The sequence below is a fragment of the Pseudophryne corroboree genome, chromosome 6 (genome assembly GCF_028390025.1).
Source record: "Pseudophryne corroboree isolate aPseCor3 chromosome 6, aPseCor3.hap2, whole genome shotgun sequence".
NCBI classification, from domain to species: Eukaryota; Metazoa; Chordata; class Amphibia; order Anura; family Myobatrachidae; genus Pseudophryne; species Pseudophryne corroboree.
The window spans coordinates 728484848-728511044 of record NC_086449.1 but is presented as its reverse complement, the minus strand read 5'-3'; the positions used below and the strand labels follow the sequence as shown (position 1 = coordinate 728511044).

The 26197-nt window shown below is 45.5% G+C and overlaps 1 protein-coding gene across 8 annotated transcripts in view; it reads left to right on the top strand.

Annotated features, from left to right (window-relative positions):
* Positions 1–26197, top strand: part of LOC134933327 (NAD-dependent protein deacetylase sirtuin-3-like) — a 122878-nt gene that overhangs the window by 62534 nt on the left and 34147 nt on the right. For 7 of the 8 annotated variants that reach the window (XM_063928444.1, XM_063928445.1, XM_063928447.1 and 4 more), the window contains exons 2-3: positions 14680–14881; positions 15249–15425. In XM_063928444.1, coding sequence (XP_063784514.1) covers positions 14724–14881; positions 15249–15425 — 335 coding nt within the window. In that variant the 5' untranslated portion in view covers positions 14680–14723. The remainder of the gene's footprint in view (positions 1–14679; positions 14882–15248; positions 15426–26197) is intronic. The other variant, XM_063928448.1, reaches the window with a different exon arrangement.

Genomic DNA, 26197 nt, shown 5'->3' with positions numbered 1-26197 from the left:
ACTGGTCATCTCCAGACTGTACTACTTTAATCTCCTCCTGACTGGCATTCCTGACAAATACCTCTCTCCACTCCAATCTATCCTCAATGCTGCTTCCCGGAACATCTTCCTCACCAAATGCACTACGTCCACCTCTCCTCTCTTACTAGACCTTCATTGGCTCCCCTTCCCTTTTAGAATCCATTTCAAGCTTCTCACACTTGCTTACAAAGCCCTCACCCACTCCTCTCCCATCTACCTCTCTGACCTTATATCCCTTTACACTCCCACTCGTCCTCTTCGCTCTGCTAATGCACGCCGACTCTCCTGCCTACGGATTACTTCCTCCCACTCCTACCTCCAAGATTTTTCACGTGCTGCACCACTTCTTTGGAATTCCCTACCTCTCCCCCTCAGACTCTACACCTCTTTACAAATCTTCAAGCTGGCTCTCAAGACCCACTTCTTCACCAAACCAAGCCAAATCTCATCCTAAACCTCTGTTCCACGCTCTCTATGTACCCCATCTGTGTCACCCCTGTCTGTCTACCCCTCCCCTTTAGAATGTAAGCTCTCACGAGCAGGGCTCTCTTCCCTCATGTGCTTATCCTTTCTCTTACTTTAATAATATTCAACTGCACTAAATCCAGCAGTCTTCTGCCACCTGATACTTATTCCAGTGTCATCTGCTGATGTAGCTATGTTTATTTACCCTGTACTTGTCCTATGTTTTCATCAACTGTAAGTTGCTGTTTTCCTGCTTGATTATTTGTTTATGTACTCTGTAATTGGGCGCCGCGGATCCCTGATGATGATGATGATGATGATAATAATAATAACTAGAAGTTGAGCAATATTTTCTCTCAATCTTATTATACTGTACCTATTACCCACTATTTCCTATTGGCTAAATGAATGCCTAGTTTGCAGGTGTACCCTACTGTCTAACTTTCTACATTGGTTAGACATCTTGAATAGATCGCAAACTCTTGCCGCCTTCATCTGCCAATGGAGTAGTGTTCATTTCATAGCAATAAAATCTATCTTAATTTTCCCATCTGTAAATATAGGATGCTGGGAGTGGTCTGACAATAAACTGGAAAATGCTGCAGTCCACACTGAGAAATATGGTGGCTGCAGTACTTGGCTGAATCTTTGTTAGGCATACCTGGTACTAAAACGGTGTCTTAGTGTTGCAGAAAACGCAGTTCCTGGCTTAAAAAGTACTATAGACCCCTAAATAAATACACAAGCACGCTGAAGCTAATTTTAAAATCCATGCTTCTATATGGCTGTGGGAGAACTTACTCCAAATAACCAGCAGATGGCAGCATGGTCTCTTCTGATGGCTGTGTGATGCCCTTTTTATACTGTGTTAGATTTACTTTCTCCATAGTATGATGACCACTTAGAATCAGAATCGGCTTTATTGGCCAGGTATACTTTCGTATACTAGGAATTGTTTGCGATTACACAGCAATACACTGTTATAGCCCAAAGACAGGTGAATTTTGATTTTGTTTTTTCAGTCCCCCTTTTAGTTCCATGTATAGCTAAGGACCCATTAAAAGCTTCATAGACCCTCACATTTAGTGTTGTAGAAATTTGCTTTTATTAAATATTCACTTAAACACAAATTAAATATGGCAAGCACAAGAAGTGACATTTAACCTTCTCTACATTCCAATAAATGGAAAATAACCAATTTTGCCTTAAGGTCTTTATTTGAGTGAGCCACAAAATTAAGTATGACTCTAGTCTGATATTTATTTTTCACTTTTTTTTTTAATTTATTATATTTACCGTGTATTACTAAAACTGTGTGATAAGCTGCTCCTTTTTTTTTTTTTTTTTTTTTTTTTTTTTTGTGGGGTGGTGTCTGTGCTAAAAAAAACCTTTTTGTATAATTAGATTAGGTTAATTCCTGTAAGTAGCTTATATCCGCTGGTCAGTGGGTGTCACACAGACCATTCAAGAAGTTTTATGTCTGGAGCAGTTAAACTGAAGGCAGATAACAAAACTTTAAATCCATTTAATCTCTCTGCATCTGTTTAAGGATGTATTTGCCATTAAATTAATCAAAGGATTACAAAATACTCAAATGTGTAATACATTACGTTCTATTTACTTTATATTCTTTTGTATTCTGTTTAGTGGGGGAGGGGGGGGGGAGCGAGACTTTCCTCCAACAGTTTAGTTTAAGTTTTCCCTATTTTGGCCAAAGTTCGGCTTGCTTGTTGCTAGGCGATGGCCGCCTCCCCGGGCCTATGGACTGCACTAAAGCAATTTGTCTAAATTGTTCCAAAATGACTTTACTATTTATTTTTGGTGCATTTTGAATCGGTGAAAATAAACACAGCGGAGGTTGTGACTGCTCCTTCTGCTATGTCCTGGAATTGTTCCCTCTCCATAGTTTTCTTCTCCTAGTGTCCATGGGGGTCGTCTCTATATTTTTTTTTCTCGCACTGTGAAGTGTCTGTTTACACGTGAAAGGTCATATAGCTGTAGTCTGTGTCCTAGTGTCTATGTGCACTGTGCATACAGACAGTATGGCCTTGTACAAACACATCTAAAACATGTTAGGATTAAAATTAAGGCTGTAACTGGCCTTTCATTGAAAAGGAAAAGTGGTTACATTGTAATTTTTCTGAAATTAATGACCGCTTTATAATGTCACACTTGCTCCCCTTGTCTTAGATCTGCCATTTCCAAATAGAATGCAAGCTCCTAGAGGCAGATCTGTATTAACCCATAACCAGGAGAACCCTAGGCTTTCAGGTATATCGTGCCCACTCTGGCGCTTTAATCTTTTACCCCATTACAGCTGATGTTTGGGACGCAGATCATATACCATCATTTACACTTTCAGTAGTCACACAGACACCAATTCCCAGTTGAAATAAAGGGGTCTATGCAGGCTCGGACTGGGCCACCGGGGAGCCAGTGAAACCACCGGTAGGTCCTAACAATCCTTAGACACGCCCTCTTTTGTGAGAAGGTGGAGCATACGGCACCAGCTCCGTTTACTACATCAATGGCAAGGCTGGACTGGCAGGCTCTATCTGTGAGCACTGCAGGAGAAGCGTTAGCACTGATTCCACTACCACTGGAATTAGCGCGATTACGTGACTGAGGGTTGGGAAGGAGACCAGCAGCAGTCGCTCCCTGCTGTCCCTGCACAGAGGTGGCTTCCTGGAATCAGTGCGACGATGTCAGCGCAGGGAGGAGTCTAACTACAGCAGATGATGTTGTGTTCTGTCTAGTGAGGTACACAGAGGAGCCGGACACCAGTGTCCATCATGGTGCAGCAGCAGCAATCACTGTGATGAGGTCAGTGAGGGAGCAGCCAATCTGCATGCAATTCCACCCTCTGCACCCCCCCTCATCCTCGCCTCTTGTGATCCCCTTCCCCCCACCCTCACGGCACCTCCTCCCCCACCCGCGACACCCCCTTCTCCCATCCGCGGTGTAATGTGAATGTGACGCCGCTGGGCGCTGTAATGTGAGTATCGGATGCCGTTGTGCGCTGTAATGTGAATAATGTGACGCCACTGTGCGTTGTAATGTGAGTAACGGACGTCGTTGGGCATGTAATGTAACAGACATCGCTGGGCGGTGTATTGTCAGTAACAGATGCTGCTGTGCGCTGTAATGTGACGCCGCTGTGCGCTGTAATGTGAATAACAGACACTGCAGTGTAATGTGAATTGATACTATTGTGTGGCCACAACCCCATATTTTTGACGGGCACCTTCGGCGCGCCCTATCAATATTTTGGTTATGTGGGGGTGCGGCGACCAAAAAAACTTTTACCCTGAGACTGCAACATATGGGTTACAGGATAGGATATCATATTTATTACACACAGTGAATTACAGGTCATCGGTGTGGATGAAGAGTATTTATTATTATTATTATTATTATTATCCTTTATTTATATGGCGCCACAAGGGTTCCGCAGCGCCCAATTACAGAGTACATAAACAAATAATCAAACAGGAAAACAGCAACTTACAGTTGACAATATAGGACAAGTACAGGGTAAATAAACAAAGCTACATCAGCAGATGACACTGGAATAAGTATCAGGTGGCAGAAGACTACTAGATTTGGTGCCGTGGAAGATTATTATAGTAAGAAAAAGGATAAGCACATGAGGGAAGAGGGCCCTGCTCGTGAGAGCTTACATTCTAAAGGGGAGGGGTAGACAGACAGGGGTGACACAGATGGGGTACATAGAGAGCATGGAACAGAGGGTTAGGATGAGATTTGGCTGGGTTTGGTGAAGACGTGGGTCTTGAGAGCCCGTTTGAAGTTTTGTAGAGAGGTGGAGAGTCTGAGGGGGAGAGGTAGGGAATTCCAGAGAAGTGGTGCAGCACGTGAAAAATCTTGGAGGTAGGAGTGGGAGGAAGTAATCCGTACGCAGGAGAGTCGGCGTGCATTAGCAGAGCGAAGAAGACGGGTGGGAATGTAAAGGGATATAAGGTCAGAGATGTAGATGGGAGAGGAGTGGGTGAGAGCTTTGTGAGTGTGAGACGCTTGAAATGGATTCTGAAAGGGAAGGGAAGCCAGTGAAGGTCTTGTAGGAGAGGAGAGGTGGACGTAGTGCATTTGGTGAAGAAAATGAGCCGGGCAGCAGCATTGAGGATAGATTGGAGTAAAGAGAGGTATTTGTCAGGAATGCCAGTCAGGAGGAGATTACAGTAGTCCAGTCTGGAGATGACCAGTGAGTGGATAAGAGTCTTAGTAGCATCCTGGGTCAGAAAGGGTCTGATCCTGGAAATAGACGCATGAAAAATGGTCGACATTTTCATGTGTCGGCTATTAGTCCATGTCGACATTGTCTGTTGACCTAATGAATGTCGACCTTAACATGGTCGACAATTCATACCAGGGCGCAGGTAACAAAGCCGCAGCAAAAAAAACATACAGGCCCCCTAGTCATTTCGGTGCCCATAAGCTTCAGTCTAATGGATAATACATCCCTGCCTAGAGGCAGCGCTTGTCCCTACACTTTGTAGTAGTAATGTCTGCGTTTATTTTGTCCGCTTGTGTCCCTATCTTATCGTACTATTTTATAAATATTATTGACTCTATGCAGATAATATTTGGGGCTATCCAATTAGCCCCAATTCTGTTCTGGCTGAATAAAACCCCTGGTTATTGTGATTAATGACTGATGGTCTTCTAGTACAGGACGCTTTCATCTGCCAAAAATGGACCTGCAATAGCAGGAAAACACATGGGATCAGGGATAAGTCCGCGATCCTATGTCTTATCGCGCCATTCTAACGGTACCTGAGGCATGATCTGCGATAAGTGTTGGAATTGGGGTGGCGGAGCATACCGCATTGGGGCTAATAGGATTGCCCCCCGCAAAACAATTACCCCCTTGATATCATTAGTATTAGCAGCATGGATGGTGTAATATGGTTAGCATTACTGCCTCACAGCACTGAGGTTATGGGTTTGATTCCCACCATGGACACAGGGCCAGATTAACAATGGAGTGGATGGAGCTCCATCTCCAGGCCTCCTCTTAAAAATAGGCCCACCATCATCAGTATTAAGTGTATTTCTAATTTTCTCACAAATCTGCACATTTTCTGTTTTTATGCATTTAAGGAGACCGTGATGTTGACGGTGTAGGATGTGTACACACCCACATGGCTGTTGACACACTCACACTGCACTTGTCACGGGTCATCCCCTAGGGTCTACTGAGTAAAAGCCTTTGAAAATTTTCAGATCTAGGCCAATGTGGCCCTTAATCCGGCCCTGCATGGAACTAACGGTGTGGAGTTTATGTATTCTGCCTGTGCTTGCGTGGGTTTCTTCCAGGTACTCCGGTTTCCTCCACAATCCAAAAATATACTGGTAGGTTAATTGGCTCCCAACAAAATTAACCCTAGCGTGAATGTGTGCGCGTGTACACAGGCCCGGCGACGGGGGGTCAAAGGGGACACCCGGCCCGGGCTCCGTCGTCGTTAGGGGCCCCAAGGTGCAGGCAGCGGCGGCTGCATTTCATCATAACTGTAAACAATAATATATTTGTTCCTGGCATCGTGGCAGCCGCCCGCTGTGTGGTTGATTTTTTTTTTCCAGCGTGCGCGCCCCCCTCCCTCCGGAGTCCTGTGTTCACCCCTCAGTGCCCCCAGCCCCCAGGTCACCTGTCATCCTGCCATCCGGACCGCCCCTCCAGAGTCCTCACCGCAAGCGGCCTCCCTGACTGCTGTGTGAGTGAGGAGCTGGACGGAGCGCAAAGCAGGAGCGGCCCGGCCGGGACAGGCAGGGAGTGCTATAGGAATTGGGGAGGCGAGGCGAGCCTGGTCAATTAGCGCCGCGGCGCCGGCGGGCGGCTGTGAGTGTCTCTGTGTTGCTGCTGCAGGCAGCCTGCTGGTAAGGCTTTTCTCAGTTCATACAATACATGTATAGGGAATAGGATTTCGGTTTGGTTTAGGGCTTTAGGATTGGTTTGGGGCGGGATGCAGGCAGGCACATTATGCACATCATGCATGCATCTGCATTCTGCACATATGGATGCATCTGCATGCATGCATGTGCATGTCAGATGAGATCAGACTCATGAATACATTTATTGGCACATGCAGGGAGGGATGTGTTTGAGTCAGGGGGCAAGAGGGGGTTTGGGCTGGGGGGGGGGGGGCCGCAGAGATATCAGTGTACCGGGCCCCAAAATTTCTGTTGCCGGCCTTGCGTGTACATGTGGTAGGGAATATAGATTGTAAGCTCCACTGGGGCAGGGACTGATGTGAATGGTCAAATATTCTCTGTAAAGCGCTGCGGATTATGTGTGCGCTATATAAATAATAATTTTACAAAATGTAAACATTGGCCTGCAGCATACACTAATGAGGACTGGGGATTTAGCGCCCTCTGCACGCGCTAGCACTGTATTTCTTTGTGTAAAAGCTGCTCTTGGAGAGACGGCAAAAGTGAAAAAACCTATGGAAACCTGTGCCCCATCACAACATCACACCCCCATACACGTTGCTGTGAGTCAGAACAGGTGGAGTAAGTAAGCTGGGCAGAGGTGACTCCTGCAGGACAATATTGGTTTTTATTTCATTTTCCATTTTGTCTATTGTCAGGGCAGAAAGTTACTAGTGGTCTTTGCGGCTATTAATTTACAGTTTTTCACGCTGTTCAAGTGCATTGAACCTTAACCAGCTCTGTCATCAAATGACTGCTGGTAAAACTGGCCCATAAGCCTGATGGGAAACCGTAAACTTCTTGGACTTCTGTTCTTTGCTCTTTTATTAACTTAATACCAGATAGACTGTATCTAGTAAGAAGACACTAGAGTTATTCTGGTAAAACTGTTTTGATGGTGAATTCCATCTAATTGCTGTTTGATTTCTTACGGATATCCCCGTTTATTTTTTACTTAAATGACTATTATTGGTGTCTAGAGGGGATATTTTTTAAAGCTTAGAGAGAAAAAGTACCAGCCAATCCGATTCTAGCTATCATTTTGCATGCTGTGTGAAGAATGATAGCTACGAGATGATTGGCTGTTTTTTTTTTTTTGTGGGTTTTTTTTGGGGGGGGGGGGGAAGGGGCATGTTCACATATGCACAATGATTTTTGGAGACATGACACTTGTTGTTTAGTAACAATGAAGAAATAAATGCACCTATCCTGAGATGGATGATAGTGCACAGGTTCTCAGACTGTCTTCAGGACCCCAAACCGTTCACAATTTCCAGGTCTCCTCATAGACTCACGAGTGAAATAATTTGCTCCACCTGTCTATCTTTTAAAATGTATTAGTGAGTAATGACTACACCTGTGCACCTGCTGTGTGATTTGGACAACATTAACTGTGTGGGGTCCTGAGGACCAAGTTTGAGAACCACTGAGATAGTGAATGGATTATAATGGCGGTCCCAACCGATGTCCTTGTTAAATAAACTTCTCCACTTTTCAGGAAAGCTCTGGTTGCACTCAGCTGCCAAATCTCTTTGCTAGTGAAATGGCTGTCTCTCTTGATAAATAGTGACCTGTTTTTGCCACAGAAAGGTATTCTCTGTTTCATACATAGGCTTTTTAATATCTGTCTGTCTAGCTTTTTCTACTTTTCCAGCTGTATTTGCTCATATCACGAAACTCCCTCTTTTCCCCCCTTCCCTTCTGTCCCCAGGATTCTCCTCCCCTCACCTCCATGCCCCCAGAAGGTTATAAAGAAGCTACAGCTGTGTCCTTTATTAACATAGCCATTCTCTCCACTACAAGGGGGAAGGAGATGAGATATATTACTGCTATTACCTCTGTCACAAGGTGATCATTTTAAAGCCTTTCTGCTTTTCACTGGGAAAGTCTTTTCACCAGAGTTTTACTTTTTTTCTTCCGTCTGGCTGCTAAATATAGATCACTGGGTCATAGTCGGTGGTGCAGATACAAGAGTTCAAAGCGCGGAACAATTCCCAAAGATATCACAGCTTTAAAGCTTTGTTGTAGTCATTATATTGCAATATAAATCCTCACTATGCAAAATAGAAAACCTCATTTCTGTTATCTCTGCATTATACCAGTTAATTTATTTATGGTATCCTAAAGTTTCTTTCATTTGTTTAAAGGGCCACTAAACCCCAAAAACAACATTTTCACCTTATAAGCCATGAGCGTAAAATGCATTGTTCCTCCTGTGTGCTTTTAGACTTCAGATCTTTACAACCTTGTCCTAACAAAATGTGGTACAAGTATATAAGCAGAGACTGCAGTCATTTCTCTGCTGTGACCTCACTGGCCCTGCCCCTTTTTTTGTATGAAGCAATCCATTAATATTTGTATATACAAACACTAAGTCTGCAAGGCATTCTATACATCTCTCGGCAAAGCTCATCCTTCTAACTCCGCAAAACACCTGGTGGACATATGCTAAATAAATGATATCTATTGCTTTATGTATATAATTGAGCTCTGTGTACACAGCCTTTGTGTTGATGATCAATGGTGTCTTTACTTTCACTTGGAAGTCATCATCCAAAACCACAGTAAACGGAGAAGTACTTTCAGAGATTGAAACTTTCATTAAAACCGCAAAGCTGGCTGTGTGAGTGTGTGTGTGTGTGTGTGTGTGTGTGTGTGTGTGTGTGTGTATATATATATATATATATATATATATATATAATATATATATATACAGCAGTAATCCTGCACTCTCATCAATAAAAGTTCATCAAATGGTGGGTGCTCCTAATGGGCGGGATCGGTCCACATATTATATACCATAGAAAGTTCCAAATCATTTGGAAGGTGCACTCGCACAAGTAAATAATCGTAGATACTTCTTCATAAAATCACCAAAGCTTTTATTGTCGACGTTTCGGTCTGGTCACAGGCCTTTATCAAGACAGGTGATGTATCATCTCAGTGGCGTAACCAGAAATTTTTCTCCCCCAAGCCAAAAAATTCTTCGGCGCCCCCCCCCCCCCCCCCTTCATGCTCCATAATTGGGAGCAAGAAAGGGATAAATATGCGCGTGCCGGAGGCGCACGTGCCAAAAAGGGGCGTGGTTTTGTTGGAGTGGGCGTGGTTTCGCATAAAGGGGCGTGGCATTGCAGGAAAAGACTACCTTATACCCCAGTTTTGCAACCTACACACCCATACGTTGGCCACCACAGGAAAGAAAAATAATCCTGATTCATGCCCCTTACATTATTTGTCATTTTTCCTCCTTATAGTAATGCCCAGTATACATTATGCCACATACTGCAATGGCCCTTAGACATTATGCCGCACACAATAATGCACGACACAATATGCACACACTGTAATGCCCCCGACACATTATGCCACACACCGTTATGTCTGTGACACATTATGCCACACACCGTAATGCCTGTGACACATTATGACAGGAATCGCAATGCCCGTTATACATTATGCTACACACTGCAATGCCCCTGATACATTATAGCACATACAATGTCTGTGACACATTATGACACACACCGCAATGTCCGTGATACATTATGCCACACACTGCAATGCCCGATACATTATAGCACATACAATGCCTGTGACACATTATGCCACACACTGCAATGACCTTGAGACATTATACCACAATGCCCGTGATATAGTATACCATACACCGTAATGCCTGTGACACATACCGCAATGCCCTGCCCGTTATACCCTATGCCACACATCGCAATGCCCGTTATGTATTATGCCACACTGCAATGACCCTGAGACATTATACCACATACCACAATGCCCGTGATATAGTATACCACACACCGTAATGCCTGACACATTATGACACACACCGCAATGTCCGTGATACATTATGCCACACACTGCAATGACCCTGAGACATTATACCACATATCACAATGCCCGCGATATAGTATACCATACACCGTAATGCCTGTGACACATTATGACACACACCGCAATGTCCGTGATACATTATGCCACACACCGTAATGCCCATTACACATTAAGTCCTACAGTAAGGCTTCTAATTACTTTTCAATTACCTGCTCGTTGTCAGGGGTTTCATGCACTGGGTGTCATGCTCGTTGCCAGGGGTTTCATGCTCTTGGTTCCATGCACGGTGCCAGGGGTTTTCATGCTCAGGGTGTCATGCTCGTTGCCAGGGGTTTCATGCACTGGGTGTCATGCTCGTTGCCAGGTGTTTCATGCACTGGGTGTCATGCTCGTTGCCAGGTGTTTCATGCACTGGGTGTCATGCTCGTTGCTAGGAGGTAGTCCTTGTTGCTAGGGCTGTGCTCCCAGTGCCACATGTCCCCAGTGCCAGATATTCCCCCACGGTGCCAGGTACTTACATGCCCCAGTGCCAAATATAGTCGTCCCCCCCCCATGTGCCAGGTACACATATACCCCCCCAGTGCCACATATGCCCCCAGTGCCAGATATTCCCCCCCCCCCAGTGCCAGATATTCCCCCCCCAGTGCCACATATGCCCCCAGTGCCAGATATGCCCCCAGTGCCATATATTCCCCCCCAGTGCCATATATGCCCCCAGTGCCATATATGCCCCCCAGTGCCAGATATGCCCCCCAGTGCCAGATATTCCCCCAGTGCCATATATGCCCCCAGTGCCATATATGCCCCCAGTGCCATATATGCCCCCAGTGCCATATATGCCCCCCCAGTGCCAGATATTCCCCCCCAGTGCCAGATATTCCCCCCGTGCCAGATATTCCCCCCCAGTGCCAGATTTCCACCCCAGTGCCAGATTTCCCCCCCAGTGCCATATATGCCCCCAGTGCCAGATATTCCCCCCCAGTGCCAGATATTCCCCCCGTGCCATATATGCCCCCAGTGCCAGATTTCCCCCCCCAGTGCCATATATGCCCCCAGTGCCAGATATTCCCCCCCCAGTGCCAGATATCCCCCCCAGTGCCAGATATCCCCCCCCAGTGCCAGATATCCCCCCCCCAGTGCCAGATATCCCCCCCCAGTGCCAGATATTCCCCCCAGTGCCATATATGCCCCAGTGCCAGATATCCCCCCCCCCGTGCCATATATGCCCCCGTGCCATATATGCCCCCCGTGCCATATATGCCCCCCGTGCCATATATGCCCCCCGTGCCATATATGCCCCCGTGCCATATATGCCCCCCGTGCCATATATTCCCCCCGTGCCATATATTCCCCCCGTGCCATATATGCCCCCCGTGCCATATATGCCCCCCGTGCCAGATATGCCCCCCGTGCCAGATATGCCCCCCGTGCCAGATATGCCCCCCGTGCCAGATATGCCCCCCCCCGTGCCAGATATCCCCCCCCCCCCGTACCAGATATCCCCCCCCCCGGTGCCAGATATCCCCCCCCAGTGCCAGATATTCCCCCCAGTGCCATATATGCCCCAGTGCCAGATATCCCCCCCCCCCCAGTGCCATATATGCCCCCCGTGCCATATATGCCCCCAGTGCCAGATAATCAGTGACGCCCCCGCAGCCCCTCGCCCCCAAGCCACCGCGAGGACTGCGGGGGCAGTAGTTACGCCACTGTATCATCTCATCAATTCATCTTTAAAGACAACATGCGTGTAATCTGCAAATGCACAGTAATATACAGTCACAAGCTATATGCCTCACCGGCAACGGGGAAACTATTGCATCCCCGTTGCTAAGTTACCAGGGCGCAACATTAGTGCGTCCCAGCACTAAGCTCAATAAAGCAACCAATCACCACAATCTTCCAGTAACCTTAAATAAAATGGGATAAGATGGAAATTCATATCCACTATGAAGGCATTATTAACAGGTTCCACAATAGACTAATAGGCACCAATGGGTCATCCTAGAACCCAACTAATACAATACACACAGATTAATTCCATAACTGAAGGGAATGAGCACTCAAATAAGTGCCAATTAGCTAATAATGCATCATGTATCTAACCCTACGTAAATGTATGTGCGCATATATATACACACATATATATTCGAGAGCCCAGCACACTCATCTTAGTAAGCTCACTCACCTCAATAAATCTGTACATAAATAATAATGGGGTTTTAGTTCATGGGTTATATAATGCATTTAAGCTTGCAGCCCAAAATGAAGGAACCCCATATCACTGCAACTCTATCATCTAGACCAGGCATTCCCAACCGCGGTCCTCAAGGCACACAAACAGTGCAGGTTTTAGTGATATCCAGGCTTCAGCACAGATGGTTAAATCAAAATAACTGAGGTACTAATTAAGTCACCTGTGTTCAAGCCTGGATATCACTAAAACCAGGACTGTTGGTGTGCCTTGAGGACCGAGGTTGGGAAACACTGATCTAGACACGTAAAAACCTGGCCACTGCTATCACGTGAGAGTCAAATTGGAAATATGCTTCAAGGTTTAAAGCTCACCTGCCAACTAACTTATGGCTTTTAAAGGTGAAAGTCACCAACACAGCTTCTAAATTAGCACCAAGGAAGCAGCTGATACAGGTTTAAAGTAAATGAGCTTAGAAAGGGGTGCATGAGAAAGCTATGATCACAGAAAGGTTAATTAAAAAATTAACCAAATATGCACATGTACAGGAAACCACCACACTCTTCATACCCAGGAATGGGGTGCACACTTGCACTCACCACTCCCAGACCAGGGTGTAGTGGCCTCTGATGACATTGCTTAAACAATATTATATCGAGAGTCCAGCACTCGCCTTAATAAGCTCACTCACCTCAATAAATCAGTACATAAATAAATAATTGGGGTTTAGTTCATGGATTGTACAATGCATTTAAGCTTGCAGCCCAACATCAAGGGACCCCATCTTACTGCAAGTCCTACTCTATCACCTAGACTTTTAAAATCCTGGCCACAGCTATCACATCAGAGTGAAAATGATTCCAGGTTTAAAGTTCACCAGCCAATTACCTTATGGCTTGTGAGATGGGGTCCCTTGATGGGCTGCAAGCTTAAATGCATTGTACAATCCATGAACTAAACCCCCATTTATGTACTTATTTATTGAGGTAAGTGAGCTTACTAAGGTGAGTGCTGGGCTCTCAATATAATATTTTTTAAGCAATGTGGTCACAGGCCACTCCACCCCATTCCTGGATATGGTGAGTGCGGTGGCTTCCTTGTCCTTTTACATGCTTTAGAGCAGAGGTTCCCAAACACGGTCCTCAATGCACCTTAACTGTCCAGGTTTTAAGTATATCCATGAATGGCCACAGGTGAATTAGTACCTCAGTCAATTTGATTTAACAATCTGTGCTGAGCCATGGATATACTTAAAACCTGGACAGTTAGGGTGCCTCGAGGACCATTTTTGAGAACCTCTGCTTTTAGAGAGATTATGAAAAGGAGACATGGTTTTCAGGGATCTAAAGTTATCTGCCGGTCACAAAGGCTTTCAGCATACCATATGATGGCCAGGGATTGGAAATGTGTGTGCAGGTGTTGCTATTTCAGAGTTATATAGGCACACACCAGCGAATGACTCAAACTGGGAACAGCCCAGTTAACCAGTGGTGGTGTTTTATTGATAGTAGGTACAGCTGTTTTCACTGTTACACACTGGCTTTCATGGAGCAGGGCTTCAGCTCACCAGCCGGTGAGTGTATGTAGGCACTGGGTAGTGGTGCAAGAACCCTGCAATCATTGTGGATTGCAGGCAATCGCAGGTCTCTCTGGAGCTAAGTGGAAGACATGTTGTCTTTCACGGAGATGCTCTACCACAGTCTTTCCGTAAGGAACAGGATAGTACCTGCACATTCTTGGTGGTAAGCTTGGGTTAGGGCATGAGGCCTCAGTGGAGAACAGTACGATTGAAGTCAGCGCAGTAGTGAACTCCTCTTTCAATATTTTATTATGCACAAGACAGGGCTCAAAGGGGCATTCCAAATCACTTCTAACTAATACACCATGGGTCAATCGACAATGGTTCTCTGCAGTGTGCAATTATAATTAGCCTAAAGAAACCAGACCAAGAAAAATGTAATACCATGATTTTACAATGATGAGATTTTTTTTTAATTTTTTTTTTATTTCTTAATTTAATGCAATATCTGCTTTAAATTGTCTTCTAATGGTCTACATTTTTTAGGCTTGTGCTCAATGTGTGGACCCTTAAAGAGTTTGGGCATACAGTGAAGTGAGAGTTCCTAAACAGTAGAATGATTGATTATTTTATGACGACAAAACCAGTGTTGATGAAACATGTCTCTTCCACTCTCCAGTCTTCAAAGGTTGACACAGTGCATTGAAAAATTGAACAAGTCTCGGGAAACAAATGGCACACAGCTCCTCAGATAGGTCATCTTCAATCAAGACCCGTGGGCAAAAACTTGGCGCAGCAAAATCTGCCACCAACATCAGTCAGCCACCAGAAGAACTTTTAACAAAGAAAATGAATAAACTTTCAGTAGCGGAAGATCAAAATCACACAAGGTGATGTAGAAAGACTTAAGCTGGGTAGATACTGGAGCAATGTAGGGCAAATTACAGTTTTGTAATAACAAATTGCCTACATCGCTAAGTGTGTATGGGATTGCACGCTAGGTTTGATGTACTGCACATCATAATTAGCGATATCTATCAATAGCGACCTTGTGTTTGCTAATGGAGGATGGGATATGATCTTTCCGTCCTTCATAAAACGTGTTCCAGTGTATACACTCAATCTGGGCTCAAGGGCATTTGTTCTGATGTTGAAACTAATGCCCATTGCTCCAGTGTGTACCCAATTTAAAGATACTTCGTTGGCTTACCAACATGGCAGAGACAGCATATTTTTTTTATTTTTTTTAAATTCTAGAAAAAGTCAACTGGCAAAGCTGGGACTGGGTAAGAAATATCCTGGAAGCCCTCCCCTACCTCTGAAATGTAGCAGTCTAGAAGATATTGCCGAGCTGATATTAAAGAATCGTTGCAAGAAGATAATAGTTATGGCGGGAGCTGGAATCAGTACTCAAAGTGGAATTCCAGATTTTAGGTGGGCATTTTGGCTGTTGTCTATGCAGCCATCTACCTTGATATAATAGAGGGACATTTTAGATATGAATGGTGAAGGCTCTTGTTGTAGAAGTATTCCACAGTCCTGTAAAATCAGAACTTTATTCAGAATACCAGTCATAGTCCCAGTGGAACATATAATCTGGAGTGTAATCGGACTGATATGCTCTACTGTAATCAGTAGAGCATATAATCAGGAGTGTCAGGGACTTCTCTTAGACGACACATGGCAAAAGTTTGTAAGGGAACCCAATGGTAAAAAAAACTCGCACCCATAGGGCTTTGACAGGTGCAAATCCCCTCCCCAGCTGTGGATTCCATAGCAACTACACCTCCTGCACAAATGATGAATATCTCTTTACGAACAATATTTACCTATCACAGCAACACAAACATGGGGATAATCTAGGGGAGGCATTTGATTTGCCGGCTGTCGGGATCCCGGCACTCACCATACCGACACTGGAATCCGGACAGCTGACATACCGATAACTATACTCTCTCTTGGGGTGTCCACGACACCCCTGGAGGGAGGATAAGTAGCGTGCCACCATGCCCACAGCGCGGTGAGTGCAGCCAGCTCGCAAGGGGCTCTTTTTTGTGCTCACCACGCTGTCTGCATGCTGGCGTTTGAGATCCTGGCACCGGTTTGCTGGGTACCGGGATCCCAAGCACCGGCATAACATACTACACCCTACTCTAGCCATAAAATAATCTACGAGCATGCCTTTCAACCATACTGTAGAACAGGGGTGGGCAATTATTTCGGCTGGGGGGCCGCTTAACACTTCCAGTGAATAGTCAAGGGCCACACACAAAATATCTTGTAAATCGGGTCTGAACTGCGCATGCACCGCAATGTGTAGGTGCGCCGGTCCGCAGCGTCGGGCAGCGATGGGATGGTACGAACAAAGTGATCGCACGGGCGATCGCAAGGTGATTGAGAGGAAGAGGACGTTTGTGAGTGGCAATTGAGCGTTTTAGAGGAGTGTCCGGAAAAACGCAGGAGGGACCAGGCGTTTGGAGGGAGAGTTTCTGACGTCCGCACTCAGCTCTGGCCCCGATCATCGCACTAGAAGAGTAAGTCCTGGGCTGCGCAGAGACTGCACAAACTTCTGATCGCAGCAGTGCAAAAATCGCCTGCTAGCGATCAGGTCTGAATTAGGCCCATAGTTACGTATATAACTATAAAAACATAGTGTGTGTGTGTGTGTGTATATATATATATATATATATATATATATATCTACACAAACATACACCACAATATACATTACATACATAGTTTTTTTACAGGCAAAATCCAAGATGTCTTAAAAAAAACACAGTAATCCAGTAATAATTTTTTTTTTTTAAACAGTGCTGAAAACACTTTCCCCCCCCCTCCCCTCCACTAGACCCATATAGCAGTCTCTACCCCCCTTCCCTACTGGACCCATATAGCAGTCCCTACCCCTCTTTCCCCCCCCTCCCCTAAACCCATATAGCAGTCCCTACCCCTCTTCCCCCTCTCCCCTAAACCCATATAGCAGTCCCCCCCCCCCCCCCTCCTAACCCCCCTTCCCTGAATCTATATAGCAGCTTTTAAAATTAAGCACAGGCCCATTTACCTTTTTCACAGTGGCAGATCGGCTGCCTGCTGCCAGAACCCCGCTGCCTGATGCCAGATCCCCACTGCCTGCTGCCCGCGGTGCCGCACAGAGTCGCTGCTACTACCCGCTCCTGCCGTGGCCCCGCCCCCCGTGCCGCCCAGCGCCTGACGTCACAGTGGGAATCCCGGTCAGCAGTGACGTGACGGGGATTTCCTCTGCGGCGCCGCGTCTGGGAGGTACGTAGCGCAATGACGAGCGGCTCAGCCAGTCGGGCCGCTTGTCATTGCACACTGTGTGGGACAGCGGGGCCAGGCAGGATCGGTTCGCGGGCCGCATCCGGCCCGCGGGCCGCTTGATGCCCACCCCTACTGTAGAAGGACAGGAATGCAACTGGTGGAAATCTCACAAACCTGAGAAGCTTACATTCTTGTCTGACAAACCCAAGACCCCAATATGTGATGCCAAGTTCTGTGCCATCCCACCAAATGTTCTCTTCATGATCTTCATTTTTTTTCTTTTTAAAGCCCCATCAGTCAGTAAATGTGTCTTTGAACTTTCTTTCAAGCGTTAGACAATGGATGTTGGTAGTGTTCTCTTTTTAGAAATAAGATTATTCTGTAAAATCAAAACAAACAAACATAGTGCAACCAGTGGGAATAAAAAATCGTTTGAGAATTTATTGGTTCCACTCACATAGGTAAGCTTCAAAACTGCATATCATCCACAGATGGCATATGATCCAAATTCCAATGAACTGAAAACTCAGAGGGATATATACATAGTGCAGCACGGCTTCATATGATAGAAAAACATTTAATAGACAAATGCACACTCTCATAGACAACAGTGTTAAAAACATGCATCACCCAATGGATGTAAGTCACGCTGGAAATCCAATTAATCACAGAGCTGATCTTCCCACGTCTCTGAAACGGAGTCCAGCAAATCAGTACCTTGTGCTTTAGCGCGCTTTCGGTCAACAGACCTTCCTCAGAAGCATAAGGTAACTGGTCCACGGGGAGCCGCTTAAGTACCCTTCTTAATTACCCCTAAATGTCCCTAATCAGTCTGATTCCTGGCGAGGACTGGCATCCGGAGTGGAAGTACGTCACCGGAAGTGACTTCTGCGTTCCATCTTCGTCTTTGCATTTCCTGTTTGCGTTCCATTGTACAATAGCGCTTCCAGTGCTATGAGACGGGGAAATGTCTTTATTGGCGAAACAGCTTATGTGTATATCTCCACTCCATGCTAATAAAGTAAAGTCCGCATCCAGGTCCAAATAGAGATGGGGCACAAGTTCATTTAAAGCAAGCGGATCCCATGTGTATATAAAAAAAGCAATTATAAACACATACAACATAATTTAAAATAGTACATACATATATAAGTGAAAATGAGGAGTATAGGAGAGGCTTAGTGATTAGTCAGGACTCCAAAAACCATTTTAATTCAAAGTCGCTATTGAGACCGTGAGGGATCAATGTACCTAATTTATAGATCTAACGCATCTCAGATTTTGCAAGCGGAATTTCCAATATCTATTACGCCATGTTGGGCTTACCAACTGGATGCCCCAAAATGACTTAATTATGCTTAACTTGCCACCATGCACATGTTTGAAATGGGATGACAGCGAATGGGTCTCTAATCCTTTTTTTATGTTATATAGATGTTCCGAGAGCCTTGTTTTTAGACATCTTGTTTTACCTATATAGATCAGAGAACAATGACATAGTGATGAGCACCGGAAATTTTTTGGGTTTTGTGTTTTGGGTTCGGTTCCGCGGCCGTGTTTTGGGTTCGAACGCGTTTTGGCAAAACCTCACCGAATTTTTTTTGTCGGATTCGGGTGTGTTTTGGATTCGGGTGTTTTTTTCAAAAAACCCTAAAAAACAGCTTTAATCATAGAATTTGGGGTTCATTTTGATCCCAAAGTATTATTAACCTCAATAACCATAATTTCCACTCATTTTCAGTCTATTCTGAACACCTCACACCTCACAATATTATTTTTAGTCCTAAAATTTGCACCGAGGTCGCTGGATGACTAAGCTCAGCGACCCTAGTGGCCGACACAAACACCTGGCCCATCTAGGAGTGGCACTGCAGTGTCACGCAGGATGGCCCTTCCAAAAAACACCCCCCAAACAGCACATGACGCAAAGAAAAAAAGAGGCGCAATGAGGTAGCTGTGTGACTAAGATAAGCGACCCAAGTGGCCGACACAAACACCTGGCCCATCTAGGAGTGGCACTGCAGTGTCACGCAGGATGGCCCTTCCAAAAACTACTCCCCAAACAGCACATGACGCAAAGAAAAATGAAAGAAAAAAGAGGTGCAAGATGGAATTGTCCTTGGGCCCTCCCACCCACCCTTATGTTGTATAAACAGGACATGCACACTTTAACCAACCCATCATTTCAGTGACAGGGTCTGCCACACGACTGTGACTGAAATGACGGGTTGGTTTGGACCCCCACCAAAAAAGAAGCAATTAATCTCTCCTTGCACAAACTGGCTCTACAGAGGCAAGATGTCCACCTCATCATCATCCTCCGATATATCACTGTGTACATCCCCCTCCTCACAGATTATCAATTCGTCCCCACTGGAATCCACCATCTCAGCTCCCTGTGTACTTTGTGGAGGCAATTGCTGCTGGTCAATGTCTCCACGGAGGAATTGATTATAATTCATTTTAATGAACATCATCTTCTCCACATTTTCTGGATGTAACCTCGTACGCCGATTGCTGACAAGGTGAGCGGCGGCACTAAACACTCTTTCGGAGTACACACTTGTGGGAGGGCAACTTAGGTAGAATAAAGCCAGTTTGTGCAAGGGCCTCCAAATTGCCTCTTTTTCCTGCCAGTATAAGTACGGACTGTCTGACGTGCCTACTTGGATGCGGTCACTCATATAATCCTCCACCATTCTTTCAATGGGGAGAGAATCATATGCAGTGACAGTAGACGACATGTCCGTAATCGTTGTCAGGTCCTTCAGTCCGGACCAGATGTCAGCATCAGCAGTCGCTCCAGACTGCCCTGCATCACCGCCAGCGGGTGGGCTCGGAATTCTGAGCCTTTTCCTCGCACCCCCAGTTGCGGGAGAATGTGAAGGAGGAGATGTTGACAGGTCGCGTTCCGCTTGACTTGACAATTTTGTCACCAGCAGTTCTTTGAACCCCAGCAGACTTGTGTCTGCCGGAAAGAGAGATACAACGTAGGTTTTAAATCTAGGATCGAGCACGGTGGACAAAATGTAGTGCTCTGATTTCAACAGATTGACCACCCGTGAATCCTTGTTAAGCGAATTAAGGGCTCCATCCACAAGTCCCACATGCCTAGCGGAATCGCTCTGTGTTAGCTCCTCCTTCAATGTCTCCAGCTTCTTCTGCAAAAGCCTGATGAGGGGAATGACCTGACTCAGGCTGGCAGTGTCTGAACTGACTTCACGTGTGGCAAGTTCAAAAGGTTGCAGAACCTTGCACAACGTTGAAATCATTCTCCACTGCGTTTGAGACAGGTGCATTCCACCTCCTATATCGTGCTCAGTTGTATAGGCTTGAATGGTCTTTTGCTGCTCCTCCAACCTCTGAAGCATATAGAGGGTTGAATTCCACCTCGTTACCACTTCTTGCTTCAGATGATGGCAGGGCAGGTTCAGGCGTTTTTGGTGGTGCTCCAGTCTTCTGTACGTGGTGCCTGTACGCCGAAAGTGTCCCGCAATTCTTCTGGCCACCGACAGCATCTCTTGCACGCCCCTCTTGTTTTTTAAATAATTCTGCACCACCAATTTCAAGGTATGTGCAAAACATGGGACGTGCTGGAATTTGCCCAGATTTAATGCACACACAATATTGCTGGCGTTGTCCGATGCCACAAATCCACAGGAGAGTCCAATTGGGGTAAGCCATTCTGCGATGATCTTCCTCAGTTGCCGTAAGAGGTTTTTAGCTGTGTGCGTATTCTGGAAAGCGGTGATACAAAGCGTAGCCTGCCTAGGAAAGAGTTGGCGTTTGCGAGATGCTGCTACTGGTGCCGCCGCTGCTGTTCTTGCGGCGGGAGTCCATACATCTACCCAGTGGGCTGTCACAGTCATATAGTCCTGAGCCTGCCCTGCTCCACTTGTCCACATGTCCGTGGTTAAGTGGACATTGGGTACAACTGCATTTTTTAGGACACTGGTGAGTCTTTTTCTGAGGTCTGTGTACATTTTCGGTATCGCCTGCCTAGAGAAATGGAACCTAGATGGTATTTGGTACCGGGGACACAGTACCTCCAACAAGTCTCTAGCTGGCTCTGCAGTAATGATGGATACTGGAACCACGTTTCTCACCGCCCAGGATGCCAAGGCCTCAGTTATCCGCTTTGCAGCAGGATGACTGCTGTGATATTTCATCTTCCTCGCAAAGGACTGTTGGACAGTCAATTGCTTGGTGGAAGTAGTAAAAGTGGTCTTACGAGTACGACTTCCCCTCTGGGATGACCATCGACTCCCAGCAGCAACAACAGCAGCGCCAGCAGCAGTAGGCGTTACACGCAAGGATGCATCGGAGGAATCCCAGGCAGGAGAGGACTCGTCAGAATTGCCAGTGACATGGCCTGCAGGACTATTGGCATTCCTGGGGAAGGAGGAAATTGACACTGAGGGAGTTGGTGGGGTGGTTTGCGTGAGCTTGGTTACAAGAGGAAGGGATTTACTGGTCAGTGGACTGCTTCCGCTGTCGCCCAAAGTTTTTGAACTTGTCACTGACTTATGATGAATGCGCTGCAGGTGACGTATAAGGGAGGATGTTCCGAGGTGGTTAACGTCCTTACCCCTACTTATTACAGCTTGACAAAGGCAACACACGGCTTGACAAATGTTGTCCGCATTTCTGTTGAAATACTTCCACACCGAAGAGCTGATTTTTTTTTGGTATTTTCACCAGGCATGTCAATGGCCCTATTCCTCCCACGGACAACAGGTGTCTCCCCGGGTGCCTGACTTAAACAAACCACCTCACCATCAGAATCCTCCTGGTCAATTTCCTCCCCAGCGCCAGCAACACCCATATCCTCCTCATCCTGGTGTACTTCAACACTGACATCTTCAATCTGACTATCAGGAACTGGACTGCGGGTGCTCCTTCCAGCACTTGCAGGGGGCGTGCAAATGGTGGAAGGCGCATGCTCTTCACGTCCAGTGTTGGGAAGGTCAGGCATCGCAAACGACACAATTGGACTCTCCTTGTGGATTTGTGATTTCGAAGAACGCACAGTTCTTTGCTGTGCTTTTGCCAGCTTGAGTCTTTTCATTTTTCTAGCGAGAGGCTGAGTGCTTCCATCCTCATGTGAAGCTGAACCACTAGCCATGAACATAGGCCAGGGCCTCAGCCGTTCCTTGCCACTCCGTGTGGTAAATGGCATATTGGCAAGTTTACGCTTCTCCTCCGACAATTTTATTTTAGATTTTTGAGTCCTTTTTTTACTGATATTTGGTGTTTTGGATTTTACATGCTCTGTACTATGACATTGGGCATCGGCCTTGGCAGACGACGTTGCTGGCATTTCATCGTCTCGGCCATGACTAGTGGCAGCAGCTTCAGCACGAGGTGGAAGTCGATCTTGATCTTTCCCTATTTTTGGAACCTCAACATTTTTGTTCTCCATATTTTAATAGGCACAACTAAAAGGCACCTCAGGTAAACAATGGAGATGGATGGATACTAGTATACTTATGGATGGACGAGCGACTGCCGACACAGAGGTAGCTACAGCCGTGGACTACCGTACTGCGTCTGCTGCTAGTATAGACTGGATGATAATGATATAAAAAATATATATATATCACTACTGCAGCCGGACAGGTATATATTATATAATGACGGACCTGCTGGACACTGTCAGCAGAATGCGTTTATAGAATAAAAACACCACACGACGAGTGTTTAACTTTTTCAGGCAGACAATCACAATATACTGCTGGTCACTGGTCAGTCACACTGGCAGTGGCACTCTGGTAGCAAAAGTGTGCACTGTTAAATATATGTACTCCTGCTATAACTGCTCCCCAGTCTCCCCCACAATTAAGCTGTGTGAGCAGTGAGCACTCAGCACAGTCAGATATACATAGATGATGCAGCACACTGAGGCTGAGCACAGATATGGTATACTGTGTCACTGTGTATCATTTTTTTTCAGGCAGAGAACGGATTATATTAAATAATAAAACTGCACTGGTGGTCACTGGTCAGTCACTAGTAAACTCTGCACTCTCTGAGTACTCCTAAGCGCCAGTAAATCAAGTGTCTCACTCTCACTATCTATTTCTATTCTAAACGGAGAGGACGCCAGCCACGTCCTCTCCCTATCAATCTCAATGCACGTGTGAAAATGGCGGCGACGCGCGGCTCCTTATATAGAATCCGAGTCTCGCGATAGAATCCGACAGCGGGATGATGACGTTCGGGCGCGCTCGGGTTAACCGAGCAAGGCGGGAAGATCCGAGTCTGCCTCGGACCCGTGTAAAAAGCGTGAAGTTCGGGGGGGTTCGGTTTCCGAGAAACCGAACCCGCTCATCACTACAATGACATTCTATTGCGTATACAACATTCTTGGAATTGCAAGTTATAAATTCCTTGATGTTATAATTGTTCCATTTAACTCTTATCTTACTTGCAACTTTAGTTGCCTTACACGTGTTGCACATTGCACAACGGTGAAAGCCTTGTGTGCATTTGTCTATTAAATGTTTTTCTATCATATGAAGCTGTGCTACACTATATATATATATATATATATATATATATATATATATATATATATATATATATATATATATATATATAAAACATGTATACTCCTGCACTCACATCAAGACAAATAACAACAGTGGGGTGCTCATAGTGGGGATTCTCCAAGTTTTGGTAGGCCCACAATATTCAGGCAAGTGTCCAGAGTTTGGAGGTGCACTCATCCAATAAATAATTCTCAGCGACTTTTCTTAATTCACAATAACTTTATTAGTAGAAATTCGGCTTATTCAGTCGACGTTTCGATCCTCAGTTTCGGGATCTTTCTCAAGACAAGCTTCAAAATATAATCAATGCTCACAAGGCATCATATATTGATTTCTACAAAACAATGGACAATACATACATAAACTCAAAACAATACATTACAAGGACTTGAAACAAAAAGACAAAAAAGCATATAGTATATATATAGTTGGTGCGGCACTCACGGCGACTTTCAAAAGATACACTTCAGACAACAAGATTTCAGCAACGTTTCAATGCTTAAAGCATTTTCCTCAGGCTTACAAACAATACATAAAAAGACACTCACCTAAATAGCAGTAACACCACCGTGCATGGCGCCATGAATCCGGAAACGGGATTAGAGCCCGCCCAGAGACGCTGACGTCGGTAAAACCAACGTCATCATTGTGCTACCATCACCATGGCAACATGTCAACTCACATGGAAATCAGCGCATAGTAAAGTGCATCATAATGAAAGTACGAATCCTTAAACATGCATATATAGCAGCACTAGCATATGGGAGCAGACATTAGCAACAAGATCCCAAAATCTAAACGTAATACTAATACATAAATGCAACTCCGCTAAAACATAATAATACATGAGTGCAGCGGTGTTAAACCCTAGATGGATAAAAAGCAGTTTAATCCCAATTGCTCATTTAGGCCTCTCGGGGACACAGTGTCCAAACGCTGTATCCACTGAGTTTCCAATCTCAACAATTTAAGTCCTCTATTCCCTCCTCTAAGTGACGGCTGGACCTGGTCTATCATCCGATATTTCAAAGATGTGAGGGGGTGCCGGGCAAAGGCAAAGTGCCTAGCCACCGGCTGATCACTTTTGCCAGCGGCTATGGCTGCTTTTATTGCAGACCTGTGGGCTGTCATACGTTCTTTAAAGGTTCTCTCTGTTTTACCTTTGTATGACAGCCCACAGGGGCAAATCAATTGATACGGAAATGACTCATAAAGTTGCACTGGAAGCAGACACAACCAACAATTGGTATGAGAAATTAAACAACCAGCTGCAAACATATAAGAGAGACTTAATCAAGTTCAAAGCTGACAAGAAAATGAAAGTGGATCAGGACTATGATAATAACAACGTGTATCGTTGGAATGACAACCAGCGTAACAACGGAAATAGGAAACCTTTTTTTCGCCGTCGCCAGGATAGACGCCATCCTAAAGATTCCTCTAATGATTATACCTCTACGGCCAGTGAATCAGACTCCTATGCCCAATCATCTCAATCAAGGGGCCCTTTAGGGGTAACCACAAGAACCAAAGAACGAGATGCCCTAGAAGGAGAATCCACACCAGGCGTGGCAAACAGTGGAGGAGGCAAAGGACGAGGCAGGGGCAGGGGCACAAAACCACCGAAGGCGAAATCAGCCCGGTAATTAATCTTTCAGATTACGAGCTTAATGAAATTGAAAAACAGGTCCTGAGCAAGGGCCTGTCGTTTGTGCCACTGTCTAAACCCCAACCGTTAGAATGGAAAGTCGATAAACATAAATTCCACAGGACTCTTAAACTCAAGGAGTACTTTGCAAAGCTACCAACTATTACTCATACAAAGAATGCGGAACCAGCAATTAAGGTCCCGGAAAAATTGAAGAAACTGTTACCAAAGTCGACGTTTGACCCACAGTCCACGAATGCATCAATCTGTACTTTTTATGCGGTTAATTGAACAGGACTGTGATCCTCTGGTCAATCACCCGCCCTCAGTCCGTGACAACCTTACTAAAGGCCAAAGAGAAGCACTTAGCAAATTAGCAGCCAACAAAGACCTTGTCTTCAGACCGGCGGATAAGGGGGGTGCCCTGGTGATACAAAATTTACAAGATTACAAGGAGGAGATATCAGGCCAATTGAATGACATTAACACCTATTGTAAACTCACCAGCGATCCTACGGGTCAATATACCAGAGAACTCACTGAATGTCTAGAGTCTGCAGTCTCCAATTGACTTATTCCAACTGATGTGAAAAATGCTCTTATCCCCTCACACCCTGTAGTACCACTACTCTATACTACACCCAAAATCCACAAAAGGCTAAATAAGCCCCCTGGCCGACCTATTGTATCGGCCAGGGCATCTTTATTTCAGCCTGTAGCCATTT